The 22519-nt window shown below is 43.9% G+C and overlaps 1 protein-coding gene across 1 annotated transcript in view; it reads left to right on the top strand.

Moving 5' to 3' along the window:
• The window catches only part of PTRH1 (peptidyl-tRNA hydrolase 1 homolog), an 87017-nt gene extending 68693 nt beyond the window's left edge, over positions 1-18324 (top strand). The window contains exon 5 of the mRNA XM_086924935.1: positions 16976-18324. Coding sequence (XP_086781061.1) covers positions 16976-17200 — 225 coding nt within the window. The 3' untranslated portion in view covers positions 17201-18324. The remainder of the gene's footprint in view (positions 1-16975) is intronic.
• Positions 18325-22519: the final 4195 nt, after the last annotated feature.

The following is a 22519-nucleotide window of genomic DNA, read 5'->3' as shown; positions in this document are numbered from 1 at the left end:
CACTGCAGTGGTGTACGTCTGTAACCATCAGAGGACTTTCCGTTCCCAACCCATTCACTCTAACCTTGCTGTGTTCTGAACGTCATTTGTCACTTGTTTTAATTCTGGCTGATCTGGACTGTCATTGGGTAAGTGTGGACCCTGGCTGGGATCTGCTGAATATCACTGGTTGGTGGAGCTCTCTTACTATGGTACCTTGAAGGACCTGGTTGGTTGAGCTCTCTTACTATGGTACCTTGAAGGCCCTGGTTGGTTGAGCTCTCTTACTATGGTACCTTGAAGGCCCTGGTTGGTTGAGCCATCATTCTGCCATTCAGTGGTATCTTGAAGGCCCTGGTTGGTTGAGCTCTCTTACTATGGTACCTTGAAGGCCCTGGTTGGAGGAGCCATCATTCTGCCATTCAGTGGTACCTTGAAGGCCCTGGTTGGAGGAGCCATCATTCTGCCGTTCAGTGGTATCTTGAAGGCCCTGGTTGGTTGAGCTCTCTTACTATGGTACCTTGAAGGCCCTGGTTGGTTGAGCTCTCTTACTATGGTACCTTGAAGACCCTGGTTGGTTGAGCCATCATTCTGCCATTCAGTGGTATCTTGAAGGCCCTGGTTGGAGGAGCCATCATTCTGCCGTTCAGTGGTATCTTGAAGGCCCTGGTTGGTGGAGCCATCTTTCTGCCATTCAGTGGTATCTTGAAGGCCCTGGTTGGTGGAGCCATCTTTCTGCCATTCAGTGGTACCTTGAAGGCCCTGGTTGGTTGAGCTCTCTTACTATGGTACCTTGAAGGCCCTGGTTGGTTGAGCTCTCTTACTATGGTACCTTGAAGGCCCTGGTTGGAGGAGCCATCATTCTGCCATTCAGTGGGACCTTGAAGGCCCTGGTTGGTTGAGCCATCATTCTGCCATTCAGTGGTATCTTGAAGGCCCTGGTTGGTTGAGCTCTCTTACTATGGTACCTTGAAGGCCCTGGTTGGTTGAGCTCTCTTACTATGGTACCTTGAAGGCCCTGGTTGGTTGAGCTCTCTTACTATGGTACCTTGAAGGCCCTGGTTGGTTGAGCCATCATTCTGCCATTCAGTGGTATCTTGAAGGCCCTGGTTGGTTGAGCTCTCTTACTATGGTACCTTGAAGGCCCTGGTTGGAGGAGCCGTCATTCTGCCATTCAGTGGTACCTTGAAGGCCCTGGTTGGAGGAGCCATCATTCTGCCGTTCAGTGGTATCTTGAAGGCCCTGGTTGGTTGAGCTCTCTTACTATGGTACCTTGAAGGCACTGGTTGGTTGAGCTCTCTTACTATGGTACCTTGAAGACCCTGGTTGGTTGAGCCATCATTCTGCCATTCAGTGGTATCTTGAAGGCCCTGGTTGGTTGAGCCATCATTCTGCCATTAAGTGGTACCTTGAAGGCCCTGGTTGGAGGAGCCATCATTCTGCCGTTCAGTGGTATCTTGAAGGCCCTGGTTGGTGGAGCCATCTTTCTGCCATTCAGTGGTATCTTGAAGGCCCTGGTTGGTGGAGCCATCTTTCTGCCATTCAGTGGTACCTTGAATGCCCTGGTTGGTTGAGCTCTCTTACTATGGTACCTTGAAGGCCCTGGTTGGTTGAGCTCTCTTACTATGGTACCTTGAAGGCCCTGGTTGGAGGAGCCATCATTCTGCCATTCAGTGGGACCTTGAAGGCCCTGGTTGGTTGAGCCATCATTCTGCCATTCAGTGGTATCTTGAAGGCCCTGGTTGGTTGAGCTCTCTTACTATGGTACCTTGAAGGCCCTGGTTGGAGGAGCCATCATTCTGCCATTCAGTGGTACCTTGAAGACCCTGGTTGGAGGAGCCATCTTTCTGACATTCAGTGGTATCTTGAAGGGCAGTGTTTGGTTGCACTTTTATCCTCAGTTTCCTAAATGTCAGTGCTTCGATTGGCTGTCCTCTTGTTGTGTTCTATCTAGGACCCCGATCAATATTGTGACCTTATGCCCCTATACGGCTATAATCAATAGATATCCCTATAATGGCATAAAAAATCAGAGCCAGATTTCAGTAACTCGTCTCTGCAGCTCATTAGTACATGACACAGCGGAAGCCACTTCCTTAGATTCCTAGATAACACACTGAGTTCTTTCAACAGATTAAAACCCCCAGCAACCTGGGAAAGCTCAGCTTGCTTTGTTTTGATTAGTAATAGAACTCTGACGAGCACTGTAAGAACGATCAGTTCTTAGTGACATCTTTATTGACGTCTTATGTCCAAAAACTTACGTCAAACTTGGCACCTTCCAGGTATAAATAATACCAAAGTTGCCTTAAGCAAACACGATGGTGGTGGTGAATACAGGAGCAGAACAGCTGTCCCTTGCAGAGCCCAGCAGATGTGAGGAGCCCACGGACGCTGCCCCTCCTCCTCCTTGACGCGCTGAGAAAGACGCTGTCTTTTCTCCTGCCGAGAAAATCCAGCTCCGGCGTTTCCAGCCTACCCTTGCGGGTAACTGGAATATCGAGTCCTGAGAGGAGATACCAGACCTCCAACATTCTATTCCAGAGGTACGGTGCTGACTAAACCCTTAGAGAGAATTCTTGAAGCAAACCCTTGGCAAAACCAACTTAACTTAAACTGCTACTTACTTACTCCCTCCCATGTATTAGGCTTAGGTCAGGTACACAGGGGTAGGCGTAGTTAGAAGCACCAGTTGAGGACGTTAGTCAAATGTATATATGAATGTATATATTTTATTCATTTTAACTATCGTATGGCTAAGAAACCATATCAATGCTTTTACAGTATTATTTCGCAATCCTCCTTTTACTGTACGCACTTTTTATAATAACAAGTCTTGCAATTGTGGCAATTCATTTCTCTTGCATGAGAAGAAAGACTGTTCAATAAATAATACCTTTTATTGAAAACGCCAGTCTCTCTATTCTCTGCATACTGGTGAAAGTAATTCTGCACAAAACTGACTGAGTAAAATAACTGTCTATTGTTTCACACGACTCTAGAGATTGACTCTTATTCTGAGGAGCAAAGTTGTCATGTTAATGCGGTTGTTGGAAAACTGAAACCCTTCTTGTCTGAGCCAGGGAAGCTTATCACTTCCTATTCAGTCAAGAAAGTTTCCAGTGACCTCTGAGCTAGCTGGTACAAACCCAATTAAGTTTAACATAGTCAGTAGAGACCTAAAAGACCGCACTTCTACATCTACACTACTGTTTATGTTATTCCAATGCGCAGGGCCTATAGGGAAAATAGGAACTACACTACATAGCGCCCAACGTTTGGTAAGGCGATAAAACTAACGCAAGACGTTAGAGTAACTCAGTCGTGCTTTTTCACACAGACCCTTTCTCCCGTAAATACTCCAATAGACGTCTGGAGTGGGTGAAAGGTTAAAATCCGCCCGAACTTAGTAAGAAGAGATTCCAATGCAAAGTTTCTGGTTTATTCAACGTTGAAGGATACAGTGTTCCAAAATATTGTGCACCTAATCTTTGTCTCCTTGGAGATCTGCTCTGCAAAACTTTCATTTATAAAATGTCAGTAGAAGACAACGGTACCGCTGGAGCCGCAGTAAATGCGACTCAGCAGGGTCCCGATGTTACAGGGATTAATGAACCGGGTGCGATTATCATCCCGGTCAACATAAGAAAAACGATATCGTCAAAACTTATAGAAAACGGACTGACCACAGAAGGTGGCACAGTCGTCTTCGTAATAGAGGCACACGAATATCGGCAGACAGAGGTATTCTCTTCTTGGATAAAATTTCCAGCGGCAAACGCTACAACACACGAATTCCACTATTACAAAATAGAGGATCCACCGGATGAGTACGCTCCTTTCGAGGAGATTGAAATCCCATTCAAATACCAAGAGCACCTGCTCTGGTTTAAAGGCGCCCTAAAACACAATGATCACATTACCAGGCTCGGTCCACTAGGTAGACCAGGAGCAACGTGGCCGGTTCTAGCCAGCTACACACCACATCCTGACATTGAAAAAATGTCAAAAGAAGAGCTGTTAGGACAGCTAAAAACATTCATTAAAATACATAGACAATTAGTCCAATATGTAATGCGACTGCAACAGTCCAAACAGCTGTTAATGTACCACAGCTGACCCCTCATCAGGGGAACACAAATAAAATTACACCACAGAACATACAATCATGTCTTGGTAAAACACCCATAAAACGGGAACAAATTCTTTTCTGGTTAGCGCAGAAAATTACTCAAATAGAGGCAGCATTTCCGAATACTACCCCTATTGAGAAACACAGAATTCTGACTATCTGCCTTCCAATTGGGGTCTCACCACACATGGAGGACTGCGACACTTGGGGTACAGTCTTTGCTTCCATTTACACAAAATCACATGGTGTTCCGTCATTGGCGGTAATACCAGATGTGCTAAAACAGATTCAGAATGAATACGGTCCAGAACCTGCTTTAACTCTTGGTATGAAATTACTTAAAGACTTTAAGCAGGTCTCGGCTATATTATTAGCCAACATAAAAGGAGAAGCAGCATCTGTGGCGATCCACCAGAAGTTGAGGGAAACAGATATAACAGATCAGCCAATTGAGCTTGCCAGAATCATAGAAAAATGCTATGAAGAATTAGGTAGAGACAGCTTGGGTGGAAAACCAGTAACACCCCAACTACTCGAAAATCCTGAAAAATTATTTATTAAAAATAATCAAAATACTCCTAAAAAGAGCTGGGATGGAAATAAACAATCCACTCCCAAGGAAAACGTTTTCCAGTCCAGAGGAAGGTCTCCTTGACGGAGGGTAAGAACTCCGACTCGAGAACACCAGTCTCCCCAGAGGGAGTCCTCTGAGAAAAGATATAACCTTAGAAATAGGGATAACTTGAAAACGCCTGATAGATATCAAAGTATTGATACACGTCCCTCTCGATCTTTTTCGCAGAAATCGGAAAGAAGAGGCCGGTCAGACCCAGGAGAGCACACCAAGTCCAAACACAAGGAACCTGCTCAAAGTAAAAATTTACAATTCCCAAGGAAGAAGGTAGCCAGTATTAGAGTAATCGAACATGCCGAGAATACTGAGGACACAGCTGAAAAACGGGGAGTGGGCATTGACAATGTTGGACAGTGCAGCAGAAATCACCATAGCTCGCAAGACCCTGATGAGTCATCTGGAGACAGTGGACACAAATGAATACATTCAGGTAGAAACTGCCGACACCAGAGTTAGCGAGCCCCATAAGATATACGAAATAATACTGGGTATAGAGGGTGATAAGACTAGGAAAATAAAGGGTCTATTTTGGGCTAACCTCTCAAAAGGCTATGATATTCTGTTAGCTGAAAAAGACTGGCCCCCAGAGTTTGTCAGGGAGTGCCCTCATGGCGAAGAAATGATTATGCCTGCCTTCTCGAATCACATTCCGATTCACACTAAATATATATATGCAAGGAAATGGGCAGTAGCTCAGGCACCAGCATTATATAAAAATCATGTAGGATGGGATGAGGACTCTCCTCACAAAATCCAGTTAAAAAGTCAACCTACTGCACAAAGGCAGTACCCTATTAAGCAAGAAGCTAAAAAACAGGTCAGGGAGATTTTAGATCAACTTGAATACCAGGGGGTGATTGAAACATGCACCTCTCAAATGAACAATCCTTTGTTTCCTGTCTCCAAACCGGACGATTCATATCGTCTAGTCTTGGACACCTTAACTCATGTTGCAAAACATTTGCAGTACAAAATTCGCATAGTGCTGCACTAATGAATAACATAGTTCGCAAAAAATATAAAACGACATTAGACATATCTAATGGGTTCTTTTGTCAAAACATTGCACCAGAAAGCAGGTACTTGACCGCTTTCTCAATAATGGGGTCACAGAAAAATTTCTGTAGGCTCCCACAGGGATTCAAGAACAGCCCAGGACTATTCTCAGCCAGAGTAACAGAGTTACTACAAATATATGATGATGAGGCATTATCTTATGTCGATGACATCTATCTCACAGACGACGACTTGGATACTCACTTGAAAAGGGTGAACACCATAATACTTGGTTTCGCAGCAGAGGGTTACAAATTCAACTTTAAAAAGTCTTGAATTGCCCATCTAACAGTACAATTTTTAGGTTACGAATTATCAAGTGAAGGGAAAAGCCTAGCGGACAACTTCTTAGAGAAGTGCGCTGTACTCCAAGCACCAAAAACGCTGAAGAACTTACAATGGATTCTAGGCTTCCTGAATTTCGGAAGAACTTACATTCTAAATTATGCGGAGAGGGTCAAACCTCTCTAGGAATTAATTAAACCTGATTTTAAACCAATCAATTGGACTCAAAAACACACAGAAATTTTGAGATCACTGCAAACAGACATGTTAGCAAAAACAAAATTAGAAACACGTGACAATACACGCAACCTTGTAATCCGAGTCATCCCAGGAAGATGCGGATTCACGTACCTGACCTCTAATGAGGGAGAAACGGTACCAATAGCTTACAAATCTCACTTGTACACACAAGCAGAAAAAACATTCAGTCTCACAGAAAACACTGTGAAAGCAGTGAAAACTGCTATAGCAAAAGAACGAGAATTAGCACAAGGCAAAAGGATCACTGTTCTCACAGCGGAATCCGCCTTCGAGGCACTATTCAGCCCAGTAAACCTGCCTACAGTGTCACTGGATCCGAAATGGATACAGTGGGAAAATTCTCTTGCTACAGAAGACGTGAAATACAATTTCGCCCCGCACATGAAAAAACGGAATGATTTAAATTATGAAAAAGAATATCCTCTGCCAATCGAAATTTTTCCTCTACAACAATACTCCTGTATAATCTATACAGACAGATTTGTACAGCATTACAATGTGGAAAATAAATCCTACGATGCATCCTGCGCGATTGTTAAAGGTCGCTGGCTCTGCAGTAAATTCAGACCGAAAATAACAAAAACTGAATCACTGAGAAAATGTTCGGCTCAGCGAGCTGAAATCAGATCTTTAAAGATGGCGCTTGAAAATGCCGAACGTGAATTCCCGACACTAATCGTGTGCGATTCGCATTTTTGCGTCAATTCTTACAATAATGATTTGCAGAAATGGATTCAAAATGATTACAAAGATGACACAGGTGCCACAATCAAGCATAAAATGCTTTGGAAACAGGTAGTTCTTTTACAGAAAGAACTACAAAAGACTCACGTGATACACGCACAGAGTCTTCAACGTGATGGCGTTCACGTTGCAGGGAATTAATTGGCTAATACAGCCACAGCGGAAGCAACTAAACCGGCTTCCGTAGCCACAAAAAAGTGTTCAGGAAAATACATAGACGGGGAAACCATGCTGGCAGTCAAAACGTCCGTAAAAGGCGACTGTGCAGCACTACCCGTGAACTATCCACTCAATTATGCATACGTAATTGATGCAAACTCCGTTCCTTTTGCTGGAATCCCTGGAGTGGGGGATAGGGTAATTCCAAACACGAACCGGATAAAGTTATTAATAGCAGATGCACACATGAGTGAAGGTCCAAGGCACAAACAAATGAAGGAATCTCTGACTGAATTACAATCAGTATACTGGTGGCCGGGGATGAGCCTGCACCACTATAAATATGTAAAGAACTGTCCCGACTGCGACAGAGACCGCAGTAACGAATCAAGCGGAGTAATGCCATGGCCTGGTATGTAGGTAGCGTAATGCTGTCTGTATGCAATCCAGCGTCCTATTAATTGTTTAAGACTACATACACTACTAAAAATGTGGCCCCAGCGCTCGGCTGACGCCAAAACTGTTATAAAAGATCTGCGAGTCTTTATCGGCACATACGCAATTGCCATGTTTCATTCTAACCAGGGTCCTGCTTTCAGCTCTCGAGCCTATAAGGAGGCCATGGCCAGTATGGGCATTGGGTTGCGATTCTCTTGTCCATTTCACCCTGAGGGAAACAGTGTAGTGGAAAGAAAAAACCGAGACATAAAGCAATCTATTTAGTTTAGTTTAGTTTAAAGGAGTTTGTAGAGCGCATGGTAACACCTCCCGGCGTGTCCCCGCGCTATAGAGAAAGAAAGCAGCAGCAGAGGAAAAAAAAAAAGAACGAACCAGTTCACACAGAGAAGAGGCAAGTTTTCAGCTTCTTCCTGAATACGATTTCATTACTCTCCAGCCTGATATCTAGAGGCAGGAGGTTCTATTGCCTGGCAGCTAAGGTGCGGAATGATCTGCCACCCATTTTAGCTTTTTTGGGGCAGGTAGTTTTAAGTAGACCCATTCCTTTGGATCTAAGAGATCTGTTAGGTTCATACACAGACACCAAATCAGACATATATGCCGGAGCTCTGTGATGAATTATTTTATGGCACCAGAGTATGGCTTTAAAAACAATCCTCTTACTGATCGGTAACCAGTGGAGGGCTGCTAGAGAGGGACGTGAGGGAGCTCGGCGAGGAAGCCTTAGCACCAGGCGAGCTGCCGAGTTTTGTAGAACCTGTAGCTTTTTTATGTTTTTCACTGAAGTCCCCATGAGTAGTACGTTGCCGTAATCAATACGGGACGTTATTAGTGCCTGCATCATGGTACGCCTGGAGTTAATGGGTAACAGGTCGAGGGTGCGGTTGAGGGTTTTCATCACCCCAAAACATTTGCCAACAGTCTTCTTTACGTGGCTGTCAAAGGACAGTTTATTGTCCACCCATACACCTAAGTTCTTCGCCTCTTGTGCAGGCGAGGGCAGAGGTCCCAGACAGCTGGGCCACCACTCTGTCGTCCATTTGACCTCATTGCCTCCCATAATGAGGACCTCTGTTTTTGTCCCATTTAGTTTCAAACAGTGTTCATTCATCCACATAGCTAGTTTGGACATGCAGGCGTTGAAGTTATCAGCTTACTTAGAAGGGGCATGGGTCAGAGATATGAGGAGTTGCGTGTCGTCGGCGTAAGAGACAAGCTCTACGCCGAACGATTGCACCACTTCTGCCAGAGGGGCCATGTAGAGATTGAACAGGGTGGGACTCAGGGCAGAGCCCTGAGGAACCCCCTGTTCCAGCATCACCCTGTCAGAGAGGAAAGTCCCTCTTTGAACCTGGAAGGTCCTGTTAATCAGGAAAGATTTCAGCCAACCCAGTGCCTTGTTGGTAACTCCCGCTTTATTTAGACACTGTAGCAGGATGGAGTGTGCTACAGTGTCAAAAGCGGCACTGAGATCAAGCATGATGAGGGCCATTGTCTTTCCCTTATCTGCTCCTTCACGTAAGGTTTCAGTGGCCCTCAGGAGAGCTGTCTCCGTAGAGAAGCCAGTTCTAAAACCCGACTGAGATTTATGGAAAACATTATGGTTCTCAAGATGTTCCATAAGTTGACTGTTAGCGATTTTCTCTGCTAACTTGGCCACGTAAGGTAGCAGGGATATGGGTCGTAGGTTGTCCATTATGTCCATGCTGATGTTTGATTTTTTCTTAATGGGTAATACTATTGCCTGTTTCCATTCCTCCGGAAGGCAGGAGGTAGTAAAGGAGGCGTGTAATAAGTGCCTGAAATGAGGCTCTAATACAGGAAAGGCTTCAGCTAAAATTTTCGGGGGTGCCGGATCCCTAGGGGATCCTGATTTAATTTTATTGCACATTTTGGACAGGATTTCATAAGAAGGGACTGTAAAAGAATTTAAACATACAGGTGTATTTACAAGTTTGTCATTTTCAATGAAGTCCGTGGCGAATCTGTCTGGTTAGAGAAACTAGAATAGATTTTATGTATTTTGCCTGCAAAATACTGTGCAATATTGTTGCACGCTTCCACCGAGTCATTGTGCGCGGGGGAAGTCACGTCCACTATGGATATCTCTTTGTATATCAGAAACAGTTCCTTGGAGGAATTGCCTGCTTCCATAATACGGGTGTGATAATGCTCTGCTTTGGCCAAACGAACTGATTTATAATATTCTCTCTGTGTTGTTTTATATTGTATTTTAATATCTGCACAGAGATTCTGGCGCCAAGCTCTCTCAAGTTTCTTACAAGCCGTTTTCATGGCTTGCAGTTCTTGGCTAAACCAAGGAGCAGTTTTCTTAGGTCTCCTGGCATTGGACAGGGTACGACTTGGGGCGGGGATGTCCAGGGCCTTGGTGACGATGTTGTTTAAGTTGTCATTAGCTGCCTCACAGTCGACCCCTTTGGGAGGGCCTTCGTCATGTACAATTTGCTTAAATGAATCAAGAGAGAAGTTCTTCCATTTCCTGCGTTTGTATCGCAGGGATTGATGACGAACAATCTCCGTTCTGTCAAGCTGTATTGTGATGGGAATAATATAATGGTCCGACCAAGGTATGGGTATAGGATCAGAGGTATGCACTCCCTGCCAGTTACCAAAAACGGGGTCTAGTAGGTGTCCTAATTGATGAGAAGGCTCTTTATTTTTTAGATCAAGCTGAACAGATTGCAATTCCATCCGGATATCATCAGCGTTTTTATCTAAATGATCTTCGAAATGAGCATTGAGATCCCCTAGCACTAACAGTCTGGATTTCCTCAGTGCTAGATGAGTGACCGCTTCCATTAGGGTCGATGTAAACTCATATAGTGTACCTGGCGGTCGGTATATCAAAATGCCAGAGATCGAATGATTGGGGCCAGTGTTAATTGTGAAGGTGCCGGCTTCACTGTGATCAACCTGAGTGTGTACTAGGGAACAGACTAGAGGAGCTTTCGTGGCTATGGCGATGCCGCCTCCTCTGCCGTCCTTCCTGTCCAATGTAGATAGGGAATAGCCGTTGGGCATGGCCTGGATAATATCCGGGTCCGAGTGATCATCTAGCCAGGTTTCAGTTAGAAAGAGGATATTAAGATTAAGATTTAGGGTATTAGGGTCGGGTGATGGGTGGGTCAAACATTTAATGAGTGTCCAACGTCTTAATAATTTGCCAAGAAATTCTCTAAAAGGTTTCAGCCCGTACAAACTATTGTTCGGAACTAGAATGCATGTTCAGGAACTTGATAGTCAGGCTTCAGTGGTAAAAGATAAAAATAAAGACTTTGACATCAAAGATCGTTTGGCTGTTTTACACGACTTGAATGAAACAAGAAAATCCTTACGCAACATAAAGTTAAAGCAACAGCCAACTACCACTGAAGACACACCACCTGTCCCAGCAAGGCCTGTCTGGATTCCAAAGATTGAGGATCTGGTCAGAGAGAAAATAGCCGTGAAGAAGGAATTTGGGCCTTCTTACAGACAAGCAGTACCTGTCTTAGCTGTCAGCGGAACAAGATCAGTTGTACTACCGCCCCTTGCTGGTAAAAAGGAGAACCGAGTTGTATCAATCGACCTGGTAAAACCACAATCATGTGGCCTATAATCAACAGTAGGCCAAGTGGACTCCCAAGAAATAACAGAATACCCAAATTTGCAACAATCCAAGAGGTTCAAACTGAAAGACTAATCACATTTGATAAACCTACAGTACACAGAGAAGGACTATGCAATATTGCCATGGAACTCGTGCCTCTTGAAACACAGATTGAAACAGTTTGTCATGAAACTCCAGTCAACAATGATGTGGCATCAGAATGTGCTAATGAAAAGCAAATGAAGAAAACAATTCCAACAATTGACAGAACTGCCTCTGGCTACTTCATCAATTTCGATAACTTTTCAGAAGATCAAAGCGACCCTGAAGTGACGCCAGAAACAAAGACTTTTAAAGAAAAAGCAACAGAACTCTTTCATCAACTCAAGGAAACTTATCTTCTTTCTCCATGGTTAGAGTTTTGGTTTGGGCTAGGTGTATTTTTCCTCCTGCTTTGGCTCATCATGGTACTTTGTTTGGGAAAATTAATTGAGGGAAAATACAGTTCCATGGACACAGCAAGTCAGAACATCAACTTAGTTCTGAAACCTCACAAATCATCCCACGTGAAGAAAAGAGGACTATCATCAGTAAATGTCACAGCCATTCCAATACCCGGCGGGGTAGTATGGGACAAGACAGACTATGAAATATATGGCTCGGTCGAGATCTTGAAATATGCTCACCAGTTCAAGGTTTCATTAAGTGACTTTGTAAAACCAAGTACATTCTCTGATGATTGGGATTTTGAAAGTATAAATAATATGATGTGGATTTAGTGTTGTCAGCAAAATTTACAGAACATGATTATTTACAAGGTTCGTCTAGTTATGAACAGATGTACTGCTTTTCACATTACGCAGACCACTATTTACATAAATCTGCCCAACCTAGAAATGTTTTTAAATATACCCAATGGGAACATTGTGCTACTTCACCTAATAGTAGTTCAAAAACATTCTATGAGAAATTCCAATACTTCTCAGGGATTAACTCTAGTAATGCAGAAACATTTTATTATAAACTGTTGGATAAGACAGGGACGAAAACCATGCTGACAAATACTAAATTGATATATTCAGAAGCATTTTATTAAAAAATGATTACATTTGATTTTGATTTCTGGAAAAACAACATTGAAACAAAAACAATCTGGGGTACAAAAGATCGGCAGGTACAAGGCCTAGAAGCATTATTTCGAGCCTGCATGATCCCAGAACAAATAATGTTCTTAAATGACACAATTCACCAAACAACCTGTCTTGGCCTAGCTAAGATTAAAGACCTAAACAAACCGTCTATTCCAAAACCAATACCTGATAATACTACCACAGATACTGAAATAGACGTATACCATATTTTACATCAAAATAGAACAAATCCTGATTGGAAAAAGTGGTTAATCTGGCCTACTGACAAAAATCACTGTCAAGATAGATTCCTGAATAAAACACAGGGGTTAACAATGACCAGACCCTAGATACTCCCAGAGACAAAATCCAGGGATAGTAACAACAAACAGTGTAGGGAAACTGTGCCTTGAATGGCTAGAATCATCCACACTGGCAGAAATTAAGCAACATTTATCTTTACTTAAAGATGGTGCTGACTTGCGCGATTTCATTTTGGGACCACGCAAACGGCGTCAAAAACGTTTCATAGCGGCAAGTGTATATGCGGCATACAACGAGGCATGGAAAGTATTGCAAATTGAAACACCAGAAAAAATACGAGAAATTGATCGTATTCATTTGGAAAAATCACTTTCGGTTGTGGACAATGGGTTAATGACTCTGTCCTCCAGAATATATTCACTGGACAGTATTGTATTATCTGCCATTGATATAATAGATAAAGAGTTGCTAATGTTACAGCATGGCCAGTCGCAATTACGTTCTATTGTACAGCTAGGCTGGACGCTGCAAAATCTTCGTTCAGGCTATGTGCCATGGCGTTTAATCAACATAACGTCATTGTTTTCTATCTTTAACCTCACTGATAAACAAATCAGTTTGGCACAGAAAGGAGCAGACTATGCAATCCTGAGCATCGAAAAACTTGAGAGATTACCATTGACAATGTCAGAAAGACCTGTCATTGAATGGATAATACACGGAATTATCACAATTCCGATAACAACTTTCCATTTTAAAAATTGCCTTGAGTATATACCGGCAGGCCAGTATGAAAGGTTGGGTAAAGGGTACATTAAGTCATCATGGAAATTACCATATACACACACATGCTACAGTGACAACAACAAAAATGTATTTCTTAGTGGTGAAAATTGCAAACATTCACTAAGCGGTATACTTTTGTGCCAGGGTATTAATTTGCATGGGGCCTGTGAAGGGACTTCAAACAACCTTTCATGCCACCAGCACGTCACACCTGCACCGCAGATAGAGCCTTTCTTTAAGCAACTTTCTAACGGGAGTTACATTCTAATAACAGATCACAGCTGTTGTGGCTTGGTGCCAGGGAAAGCATATCTCGTAAGCGTAACTTCCATGGTCACTTGCTGTATGCAAGCATTGTTTCCAAACGGCCCTGGAGATTCCGAAATGCCGATTTGGCCTCCTTTGAAAATCTCTTCTATACGAATTGATACTTTAAGCAGAATGAAGTCTGTGCTTTTGCAGACAACCGTGCCCATCACGTCATCATAAGAGAGGTATGATCTCCAAGTTGCATGGACAGCATCGGAGATACATAAACTTTTATCAACAAATTGCCCCGTGCATTTCACAGAAATGCTAAGCCAAATCCTAAATATGTCAGATGCCATTGGTATCTCAAACGTATTTAAGACAATTTTTTCGGGACTGTTAACACCATTCAAAGCAATCCTGGGCATTATTCCCAATTTTGTCCATTCAGTCTTTGGCGGCCTACCACTAATTTTGGGACTTGTAGCAGGCATTTTATTTTTGACCCTCCTGCTCCGATATGGCAAGCCAAAACACAGACATGACTCCGGCAAGGATGGAAGAAACGATCCTAGCAATACGCTACCGGGACCGCATAACTGAGGTCCTTGGATTGGCCCGGCTGAGAGATCTGAACATGACCTGGTTTCTTTCATTCAGACCTATATGGCAGACCTGCATCTTACCTGTGCTTCGATGTATGCTATGCGGAGAAGAATGCGTGTTAGACACCTGTCTTGCACTACCAACAGCAGTACCAATGGATATCGATACTTTGCTAAGTCCTATAACGGCTCATGCATCGTGTTGTCCCCAGCGGCTACCAATCCTGATGACGGCATTCGTTGAGACTCTTGCGCTACGATTAGGTGGCGGCAGTGAAGCGAAAAATGAAAGCAGCATCACCCAGGTATGGCCTTCTGTGAGCATTGCTGATCCAGACATCGATGATAGCAATCATTCTCACACCTGCCAGGTTACTGCACAATCGAACCTGGTAGAACTGTCACCTGAATATGTAGACCTATTATTTGAGAGCCTGTCTGATATGATGTTCTCCCCTGAACAGAAACAATAACTTTTGGAATAACATTCCGGCGCACAGCGTTCCCATGAACTCTGAATTTGGCCTTCAGTTTTGATCAACAAAAACTACTGAAAAGCGTTTGGAACTCTATTCCCCCGTTCACCATGATTTTTTATTTTTTTAATTGAACACTTTTCAAAATATTTACCTTTTTTCTGGCACAAATACTGTTGCTTAAAGTAGAACTATTCATAAAGAACAGAGCTTCTATTTTTAGTAGATCTAGAGACATAAAAACTTTACCTCGGCCTCTAGCACAATTCACAGCAATTGTATTTATATGTGATGAAATAGTGTTGCCCTTCTTTTCTGTATTAAGAGACATTTCATGTGTAATTTTTTCGCAAAATCGTTCAACTGATTACATATGCAATAATTTTTTGAATGATTACTATGCTTAAAGACGTACAGTACCTATATTCTCATGTATTTCATATACACCATTTCAAATGCAAAATGTATTTTGGGGTGGGTAGGAATACACGCGCATCTTATTGCTTTAGTTTCAGTAATTTGATGGACATAAATTCGTGGAGTGGGTGTTGTGTTCTATCTAGGACCCCGATCAATATTGTGACCTTATGCCCCTAAACGGCTATAATCAATACATATCCCTATAATGGCATAAACGATCAGAGCCATATTTCAGTAACTCGCCTCTGCAGCTCATTAGTACATGACACAGCAGAAGCCACTTCCTTAGATTCCTAGATAACACACCGAGTTCTTTCAACAGATTAAAACCCCCAGCAACCTGGGAAAGCCCCACTTGCTTTGTTTTGATTAGTAATAGAACTCTAACGAGCACTGTAAGAACGACCAGTTCTTAGTGACATCTTTATTGACGTCTTATGTCCAAAAACCTACGTCAAACTTGGCACCTTTCAGGTATAAATAATACCAAAGTTGCCTTAAGCAAACACGATGGTGGTGGTGAATACAGGAGCAGAACAGCTGTCCCTTGCAGAGCCCAGCAGATGCGAGGAGCCCACGGACGCTGCCCCTCCTCCTCCTTGACGCGCTGAGAAAGACGCTGTCTTTTCTCCTGCCGAGAAAATCCAGCTCCGGCGTTTCCAGCCTACCCTTGCGGGTAACTGGAATATCGAGTCCTGAGAGGAGATACCAGACCTCCAACATTCTATTCCAGAGGTACGGTGCTGACTAAACCCTTAGAGAGAATTCTTGAAGCAAACCCTTGGCAAAACCAACTTAACTTAAACTGCTACTTACTTACTCCCTCCCATGTATTAGGCTTAGGTCAGGTAGGCGTAGTTAGAAGCACCAGTTGAGGACGTTAGTCAAATGTATATATGAATGTATATATTTTATTCATTTTAACTATCGTATGGCTAAGAAACCATATCAATGCTTTTACAGTATTATTTCGCAATCCTCCTTTTACTGTACACACTTTTTATAATAACAAGTCTTGCAATTGTGGCAATTCATTTCTCTTGCACGAGAAGAAAGACTGTTCAATAAATAATACCTTTTATTGAAAACGCCCGTCTCTCTATTCTCTGCATACTGGTGAAAGTAATTCTGCACAACTGACTGAGTGAAATAACTGTCTATTGTTTCACACGACTCTAGAGATTGACTCTTATTCTGAGGAGCAAAGTTGTCATGTTAATGCGGTTGTTGGAAAACTGAATCCCTTCTTGTCTGAGCCAGGGGAGCTGATCACTTCCTATTCAGTCAAAAACGTTTCCAGTGACCTCTGAGCTAGCTGGTACAAACCCAATTAAGTTTAACATAGTCAGTAGAGACCTAGAAGACCGCACTTCTACATCTGCACTACTGTTTATGTTATTCCAATGTGCAGGGCCTATAGGGAAAATAGGAACTACACTACATTCACTCTGTAGTGAATGTGAATGATCGCTGCTTGATTGGTCATTCTCTTCATAGCATCTTGGATGTCATTGGCCGGTGGATTGCTGTTTCTATGCTTTGATGCATTATCCTTCTGGCTGCCTCAAGTCCCTGGGGTTGGTAGAGTAAATGTCAGCAGTGTCTGCCTATTCGCCCACTCTGCAGTGCCATGAGCGGTCATTGGTTGCTTCTGGTCCTACGCTGCAGAGTGTGATATTTGCAGTAGACTTGCCTTGGCACTGACCCTCCATCTGTCTTCTTCCAGGTCATGGTGAGGCTCCGGGTCGGTATCGGGAGGCCAGAGGGCAGGACTTCAGTTGAACGCCATGTCTTGGAGGTCTTCTCCAGCTCAGAGAGGGAGGTCCTGCCTCGGACGTTGGAGCACGGAGTGGAGCTTCTTCTGCAGCACATCCGGCGAAGAGACCCTTCAGCTTGGTGTGAAGGCCCCACCAGAGCAGACACCCAGCGCCCTCGGACCCCTTCCAGCTGAGATGCAGACCTCGTGTCATTCCGTGGAGGTGGAAGGAAGACACACACGGCAGTCACATGGCAGTCACACTGCAGACACACGACAGTCACACGGCAGTCATGGCTTTAGAAGGTCTGATCGCCTCATCTCAACACACTCCTCTGCTTCATCTGTGCCACATCCATCCGGCAGATGGATCTGTATTCTGAGAGCGTAAAATACCTCTGTTGCCCCGCCCATCTGTGATAGGATGAAGGGGAGGGGATCTGGATGGGTGTGAGAGTTGATCCTTCGTCGAGCTGTGCCTGTTGAAGAGCGTGGGTTGCACCTGGCTGAGGTGTGGGCTAGAAAGGATCTGTTTGTTGTTCTACAATGCTCTGCTCCAGATCTTACCAGCAACTCCAGTTAGGTTCCAGGCATTTTATACAATTAAATGAATTCATTTGAAAAAGATATAGACACATTGTAAGCTCTCTTTTCTTAACAAACATGATGGAGACTGAAGACCCAGACATGTAGGGCCTGCACGCCTTAGGCCACAAACCTGGCGGTGCCCAGGCCCAGGCCCCGCTCTCTCCCCAATGACTGTACCCTCAAGATCCAGGATGGACCAGAAGGGGCACAGCTGGGCAGGTCTGATGCTCTCACCAAGGAGAACCGGAAGTACAAGGAAGAGTTGTGTCTTCTCCAGTAGGGAAACATCAGTACTTTAAGTTTATTCGGATGGAACATCAAGCCTCCACTAAGGGGTCCGAGGTGGTGAGGAGATAAATCTATAACCTGTAATGGCAAACATTTACCCAGGAGGGCTGTTAGAAGTGTCGGCGGACCTCTGCAGCAGCACCACAGATGTATGAGAGGGGAATGTCACCCATTGAAAGCGCATCAGGTTCAGCACGAAACACTTACTTCTGCCAAAGCGAGTGCTCTCTATTTGCAACTACAAATTATGGTAATAAAAACTATACATTGATAACTTCCACTGTGTGGCACTATTTACATATTTATGGAAGACAAAACATGTGACTTATATAACCCCAGTAGAGTGGCCATACCCAAAAGGTGAATAAAGCTAAAGTGATGGTTCTAGAACAAAGGAATGGTTATTGGAAATAAAAGGATGTCATTTAAGGTTTCAGAATAAATCGTAGGGTCCTGGAGTGTGTTCTAGGGTTCTTCGGACTATCCTTTGTCAATTGCCGACGTTTTGACCCTCTATCGTTATCGGGGTCACTTCAGGACGGAGATTCTGGGGGCCAAGGCCAGAAGGCGCAATATTATTTCAGTCATCCAAACATCAATAATGGGTTCAGTCTGTGGTAATCTTCCAAGGAACAGTCTGCCCTCCATAGGTATTGTATGATAACCAGGCAAAGAAGGCACTCTAGTTGGAATAATTCGACTTGCTTCTGGATGTTAATTAGTAGTATTACAGAAGTTTAATGGGTATTCAACTTAGCCGAATACAATTGGATCTGGCAAAGTATTCCACAGTTCCGATATCTAATTCTGGAACTGGGGTCCAATGGCATTCAATACGGCTCACACGAGTGTTGTGCTCAGCAGAGTCCGCTGTAGGCCTCTCTGGAAGATGTGGTTATCATTTCAATAACACAGTCTATTCATGTGGCTGGGGTCTGCGTAGCTACAAGGGTCCCAGCACTTGAAGTAATAAACAAGACAAACACCTCTGTGCATTGACCTGTATCTTTAGTTTTGACTCACAAAAACCCCTTAAAATGGAAAACCTGCGAGGATCGCTGTACTCGTACTATCGAGTCTTCAAAAGAAAACAGGTAATCAGCTGTGCACTTTAGAAGGAAATTATGGAACGTTTGGACAGAAAGAAGAAAGGGAAGAGTGGAAGAACCCTTTGACATTCAATGAAAACCATGGAAGACTCTTCATTGGAAAAAAACTGTCTCAGCGTCCATTCTACTCCAAGATACAGGTGCCTCCTGATTGAAGGAAACACCTCATGAAGATTCTGTAAAAACTCTTCAATCTATAGTGTTAAAAGCCAGACCTTGCCAGATATAGACGATGGGGCCAAACTGTCTGTTGACATTCAGTAGATTCCCTTGGTAGACCCTGGGAGCCCCCCTTTGGGTTCCTTGGGCTGATTTTAGACTTCAGCCCATTCAATCGCTCTATCCTTTCACTGCCCCTCCACATGGCCAGCCTGTCGTACATCACCCCGTTGCCCCGAAGAGGGGACTTAATGGCCGCTCTTGGTCTCACGGACGGCTGCTTCCACATCCCCATACAGCCAGTTTCTAGTGAGGCAATGGTCACCGACGGAGGGTCGTTGGGAAGGGGTGCAATTGGTAAGGGTCAGGGCTCAGCACACACTCCTAATTCAGAACAGCAACAGTTTGTTGCTGGGTAGGTCTTCGGATCAACCCACTTCCAAATGCTGTCTACATTATCACAGACACCTCACTCATGAGGTGGGGTTCACTGATCAACCACATGGCCATACGTGGTATCTGAATGCTGCAACAGCGGGTCTGTCACATTAACTACTTGGAGCTCACGGCAATCGCAGAGTACCCAGAGCATCTAATTTGAAGCTAAAAATGTGTAACTAAAGGTTCGAGACATATGAGCTGTAGATCGTATACTGCATAGATCACCATCTGGTGTTTGGGCTTGGATGTTTGCACTGTTTTTGTCTTGGAAGAAGTCTTTTTAGTCACGAGGTAGGTGACTCCTCCTTAGGATGATAGTGCGCATGGGCATCGACTCCATCAACAGATTTTTGTTTTCCGCCATCGGGTTCGGATGTGATTTGCTGTGCTCCGGGTCGGTGTCGTTTTCGAACCCCCTTCGATGCGCAATCCCTCACCACTCAATGGTATTGTCTCGATCACGTTTCTTTTTTGAAGCGTATCTTCGGTAAATATAAAATCTTCGACCTCGATCTTTGACGCGGGTCTTTGTGCCTCTCTGCGCCAACCATGCCAGCAGTCAATAGAAAGGACTCCTTTCAAAAAATGCCCCAGGTGTGGTGCTAAGTTCCCACACACGGACTTACACTAACAAGGTTTGTAATGTCTGCCTCTCCCCGGAGCACGAAGACAAGAACTGCGAGGCCTGTTCATCTTTCAGGTCAAAGAAAACCATCTGTAACCATCAGGCTTGACGTCGAGGAAACAGCTCGATTCCCGGCATCTTCGAAGCAGATTCAAATCTTCAACCGGAGCAACAAGCTGATGAAGGAGACATATCAGTCTCCGAAGCTGATGACTCTGACGCCGAAGATGAGACAGTCACCCCGGCTCAGCGGTCTGTGAGTACTGAAACCCATCTCCCAACTAAAACCACAACTAAGGCTTCGGTAACACCTTCGCCCTTGGGCTCAGATCAATTCATCGTCAAGTTCTTCTACCATTCTTTCACATGTGGGGCCACCCAGACATAGATCTGTTCGCCACACATCAAAATGCCCAAGCTTCGCGTCCAGGTATGCGCACCCATTGTCCATAGGCAATGCGCTATGGATCAACTGGTCAGGCAAATTTGCTTACGCTTTTCCGCCTCTCCCACTAATTTTGTTTGTGGTCCGCAAGCTGAAACAACATTCCCTCACAATGATCCTGGTTGCTCCAACATCAGTAGTTCCTCATCAAAAGCTGCGCCTCTCACCAAAGCTTCTCACTCAGAACCATGGAGAGATAAGGCATCCAGACCCCAATCAACTCGACCTTGTGATCTGGCAACTGATCTCTTAGAGTTTGGCTACCTTAACCTCCAGCCAGACTGCATGAACATCATTAAAGAGGCCAGACGCCCCACCACCAGAGCATGTTACGATGCAAAGTGGAAACAATTTGTAATCTACTGCACAAATAACAAAATCAATCCACTAGCTGCTTCTATTCAAAACATTATATGTTATCTCTTACACCTATAATAATGTAACTTAGCATATACATCCATAAGCCAACATCTCCAAAACAGACACTTGTCTTTGTTTAGAGAACCCGCTATCAAAGCATTTATGGAAGGACTTAAAAGAATAATTCCACCCAGATCTCCACCCTCTCGGGTATGGAATTTAAATATTGTTGTAATCAGACTCATGGGTCCCACATTTGAACCTCTGCACAAATGCGAACTACAGTTCCTCACTTGGAAAGTAGCCTTCCTAGTCGCTTTCACCATCTCTTAGAGGAGTTAGTGAACTCCAGACATTAACCATACAAGAACCATTTTTACAAATCCATCATAACAAAGTGGTTCTTCGGCCTAACCCAAAATTTTTACCTAAAGTCGTTTCTGCCTTCCATCTTAACTAGTCTGTTGAACTCCCAGTTTCTTTCCGTCAACCATACTGCGTGGCAGAACAGGCTCTTCACTCGCTAGACGTTAAAAGAGCAATAATTTACTACATTGAAAGGACAAAATCCTTTAGAAAAATTAAACAACTCTTTGTGGCTTTCTCCCCACCTCATAGAGGCAATCCCATTTCAGAAGCGGGGATTGCAAGGTGGATTGTTAAATGCATCCAATTATGCTATTTTAGAGCCAAACTCACTTTAACCATTCCCCCTAGAGCTCATTCCACAAGCAAACTAGGGGCTTCTATGGCATTTTTAGGGAGCATTCCCCTACATTACTTCTGCAAAGCAGCAACTTGGTCTACACCGCATACTTTCACAAAACACTATTGTGTAGATGTGCACGCAAAACAACAAGCTAGTGTGGGCCAGGCGGTATTAAAAACACTTTTTCAAACCACTGCAACCGATACAGGTTGCCACCGCTAAGGAGGTAACAGCTGTATAGTCTATGCACAAGTATACGATCTACAGCTCACATGCCCCGAACGGAAAATGCTACTTACCAGTGTGCATCTGTTCTTGGCATGTAGAGCCTTTAGATTCTTATATGCCCACCCGCCTCCCCGGATACCTCTATCTGTTCCAGTACTATCTTACTTATATACATTACACATTGACATCCTTTTCTATTTTTTACTAACTCCAACATATCCCTCCATGGCAAAATATTCTGGAGATTGAGTCGATTCCCATGCGCACTATCGTCCTAAGGAGGAGTCACCAACCTCGTGACTACATAGACTTCTTACAACACAAAAAAAAAGTGCAAACATCCGGGCCCAAGACCAGATGGCGATCTATGCACAAGTATGTCATTCTTTAGCTCTACATGCCAAGAACAGATGCATACTGGTAAGTAGCATTTTACTTTCTGCTCTGCGTTGCATGAAGGGGAGAAAGCAGACAACTCAGTTTTAATTAACATGCGGCACTATTTCCCTCTCTACCCGCGCTTGTTCAATTTAGGCTGCCATGCCCCAAAGCACACATCCTT

This window comes from Lissotriton vulgaris, chromosome 5 (genome assembly GCF_964263255.1).
Source record: "Lissotriton vulgaris chromosome 5, aLisVul1.2, whole genome shotgun sequence".
Lineage (NCBI taxonomy): Eukaryota > Metazoa > Chordata > Amphibia > Caudata > Salamandridae > Lissotriton > Lissotriton vulgaris.
Note: the sequence above shows the minus strand (reverse complement) of the source record. Positions and strands in the feature narration are given on the sequence as shown.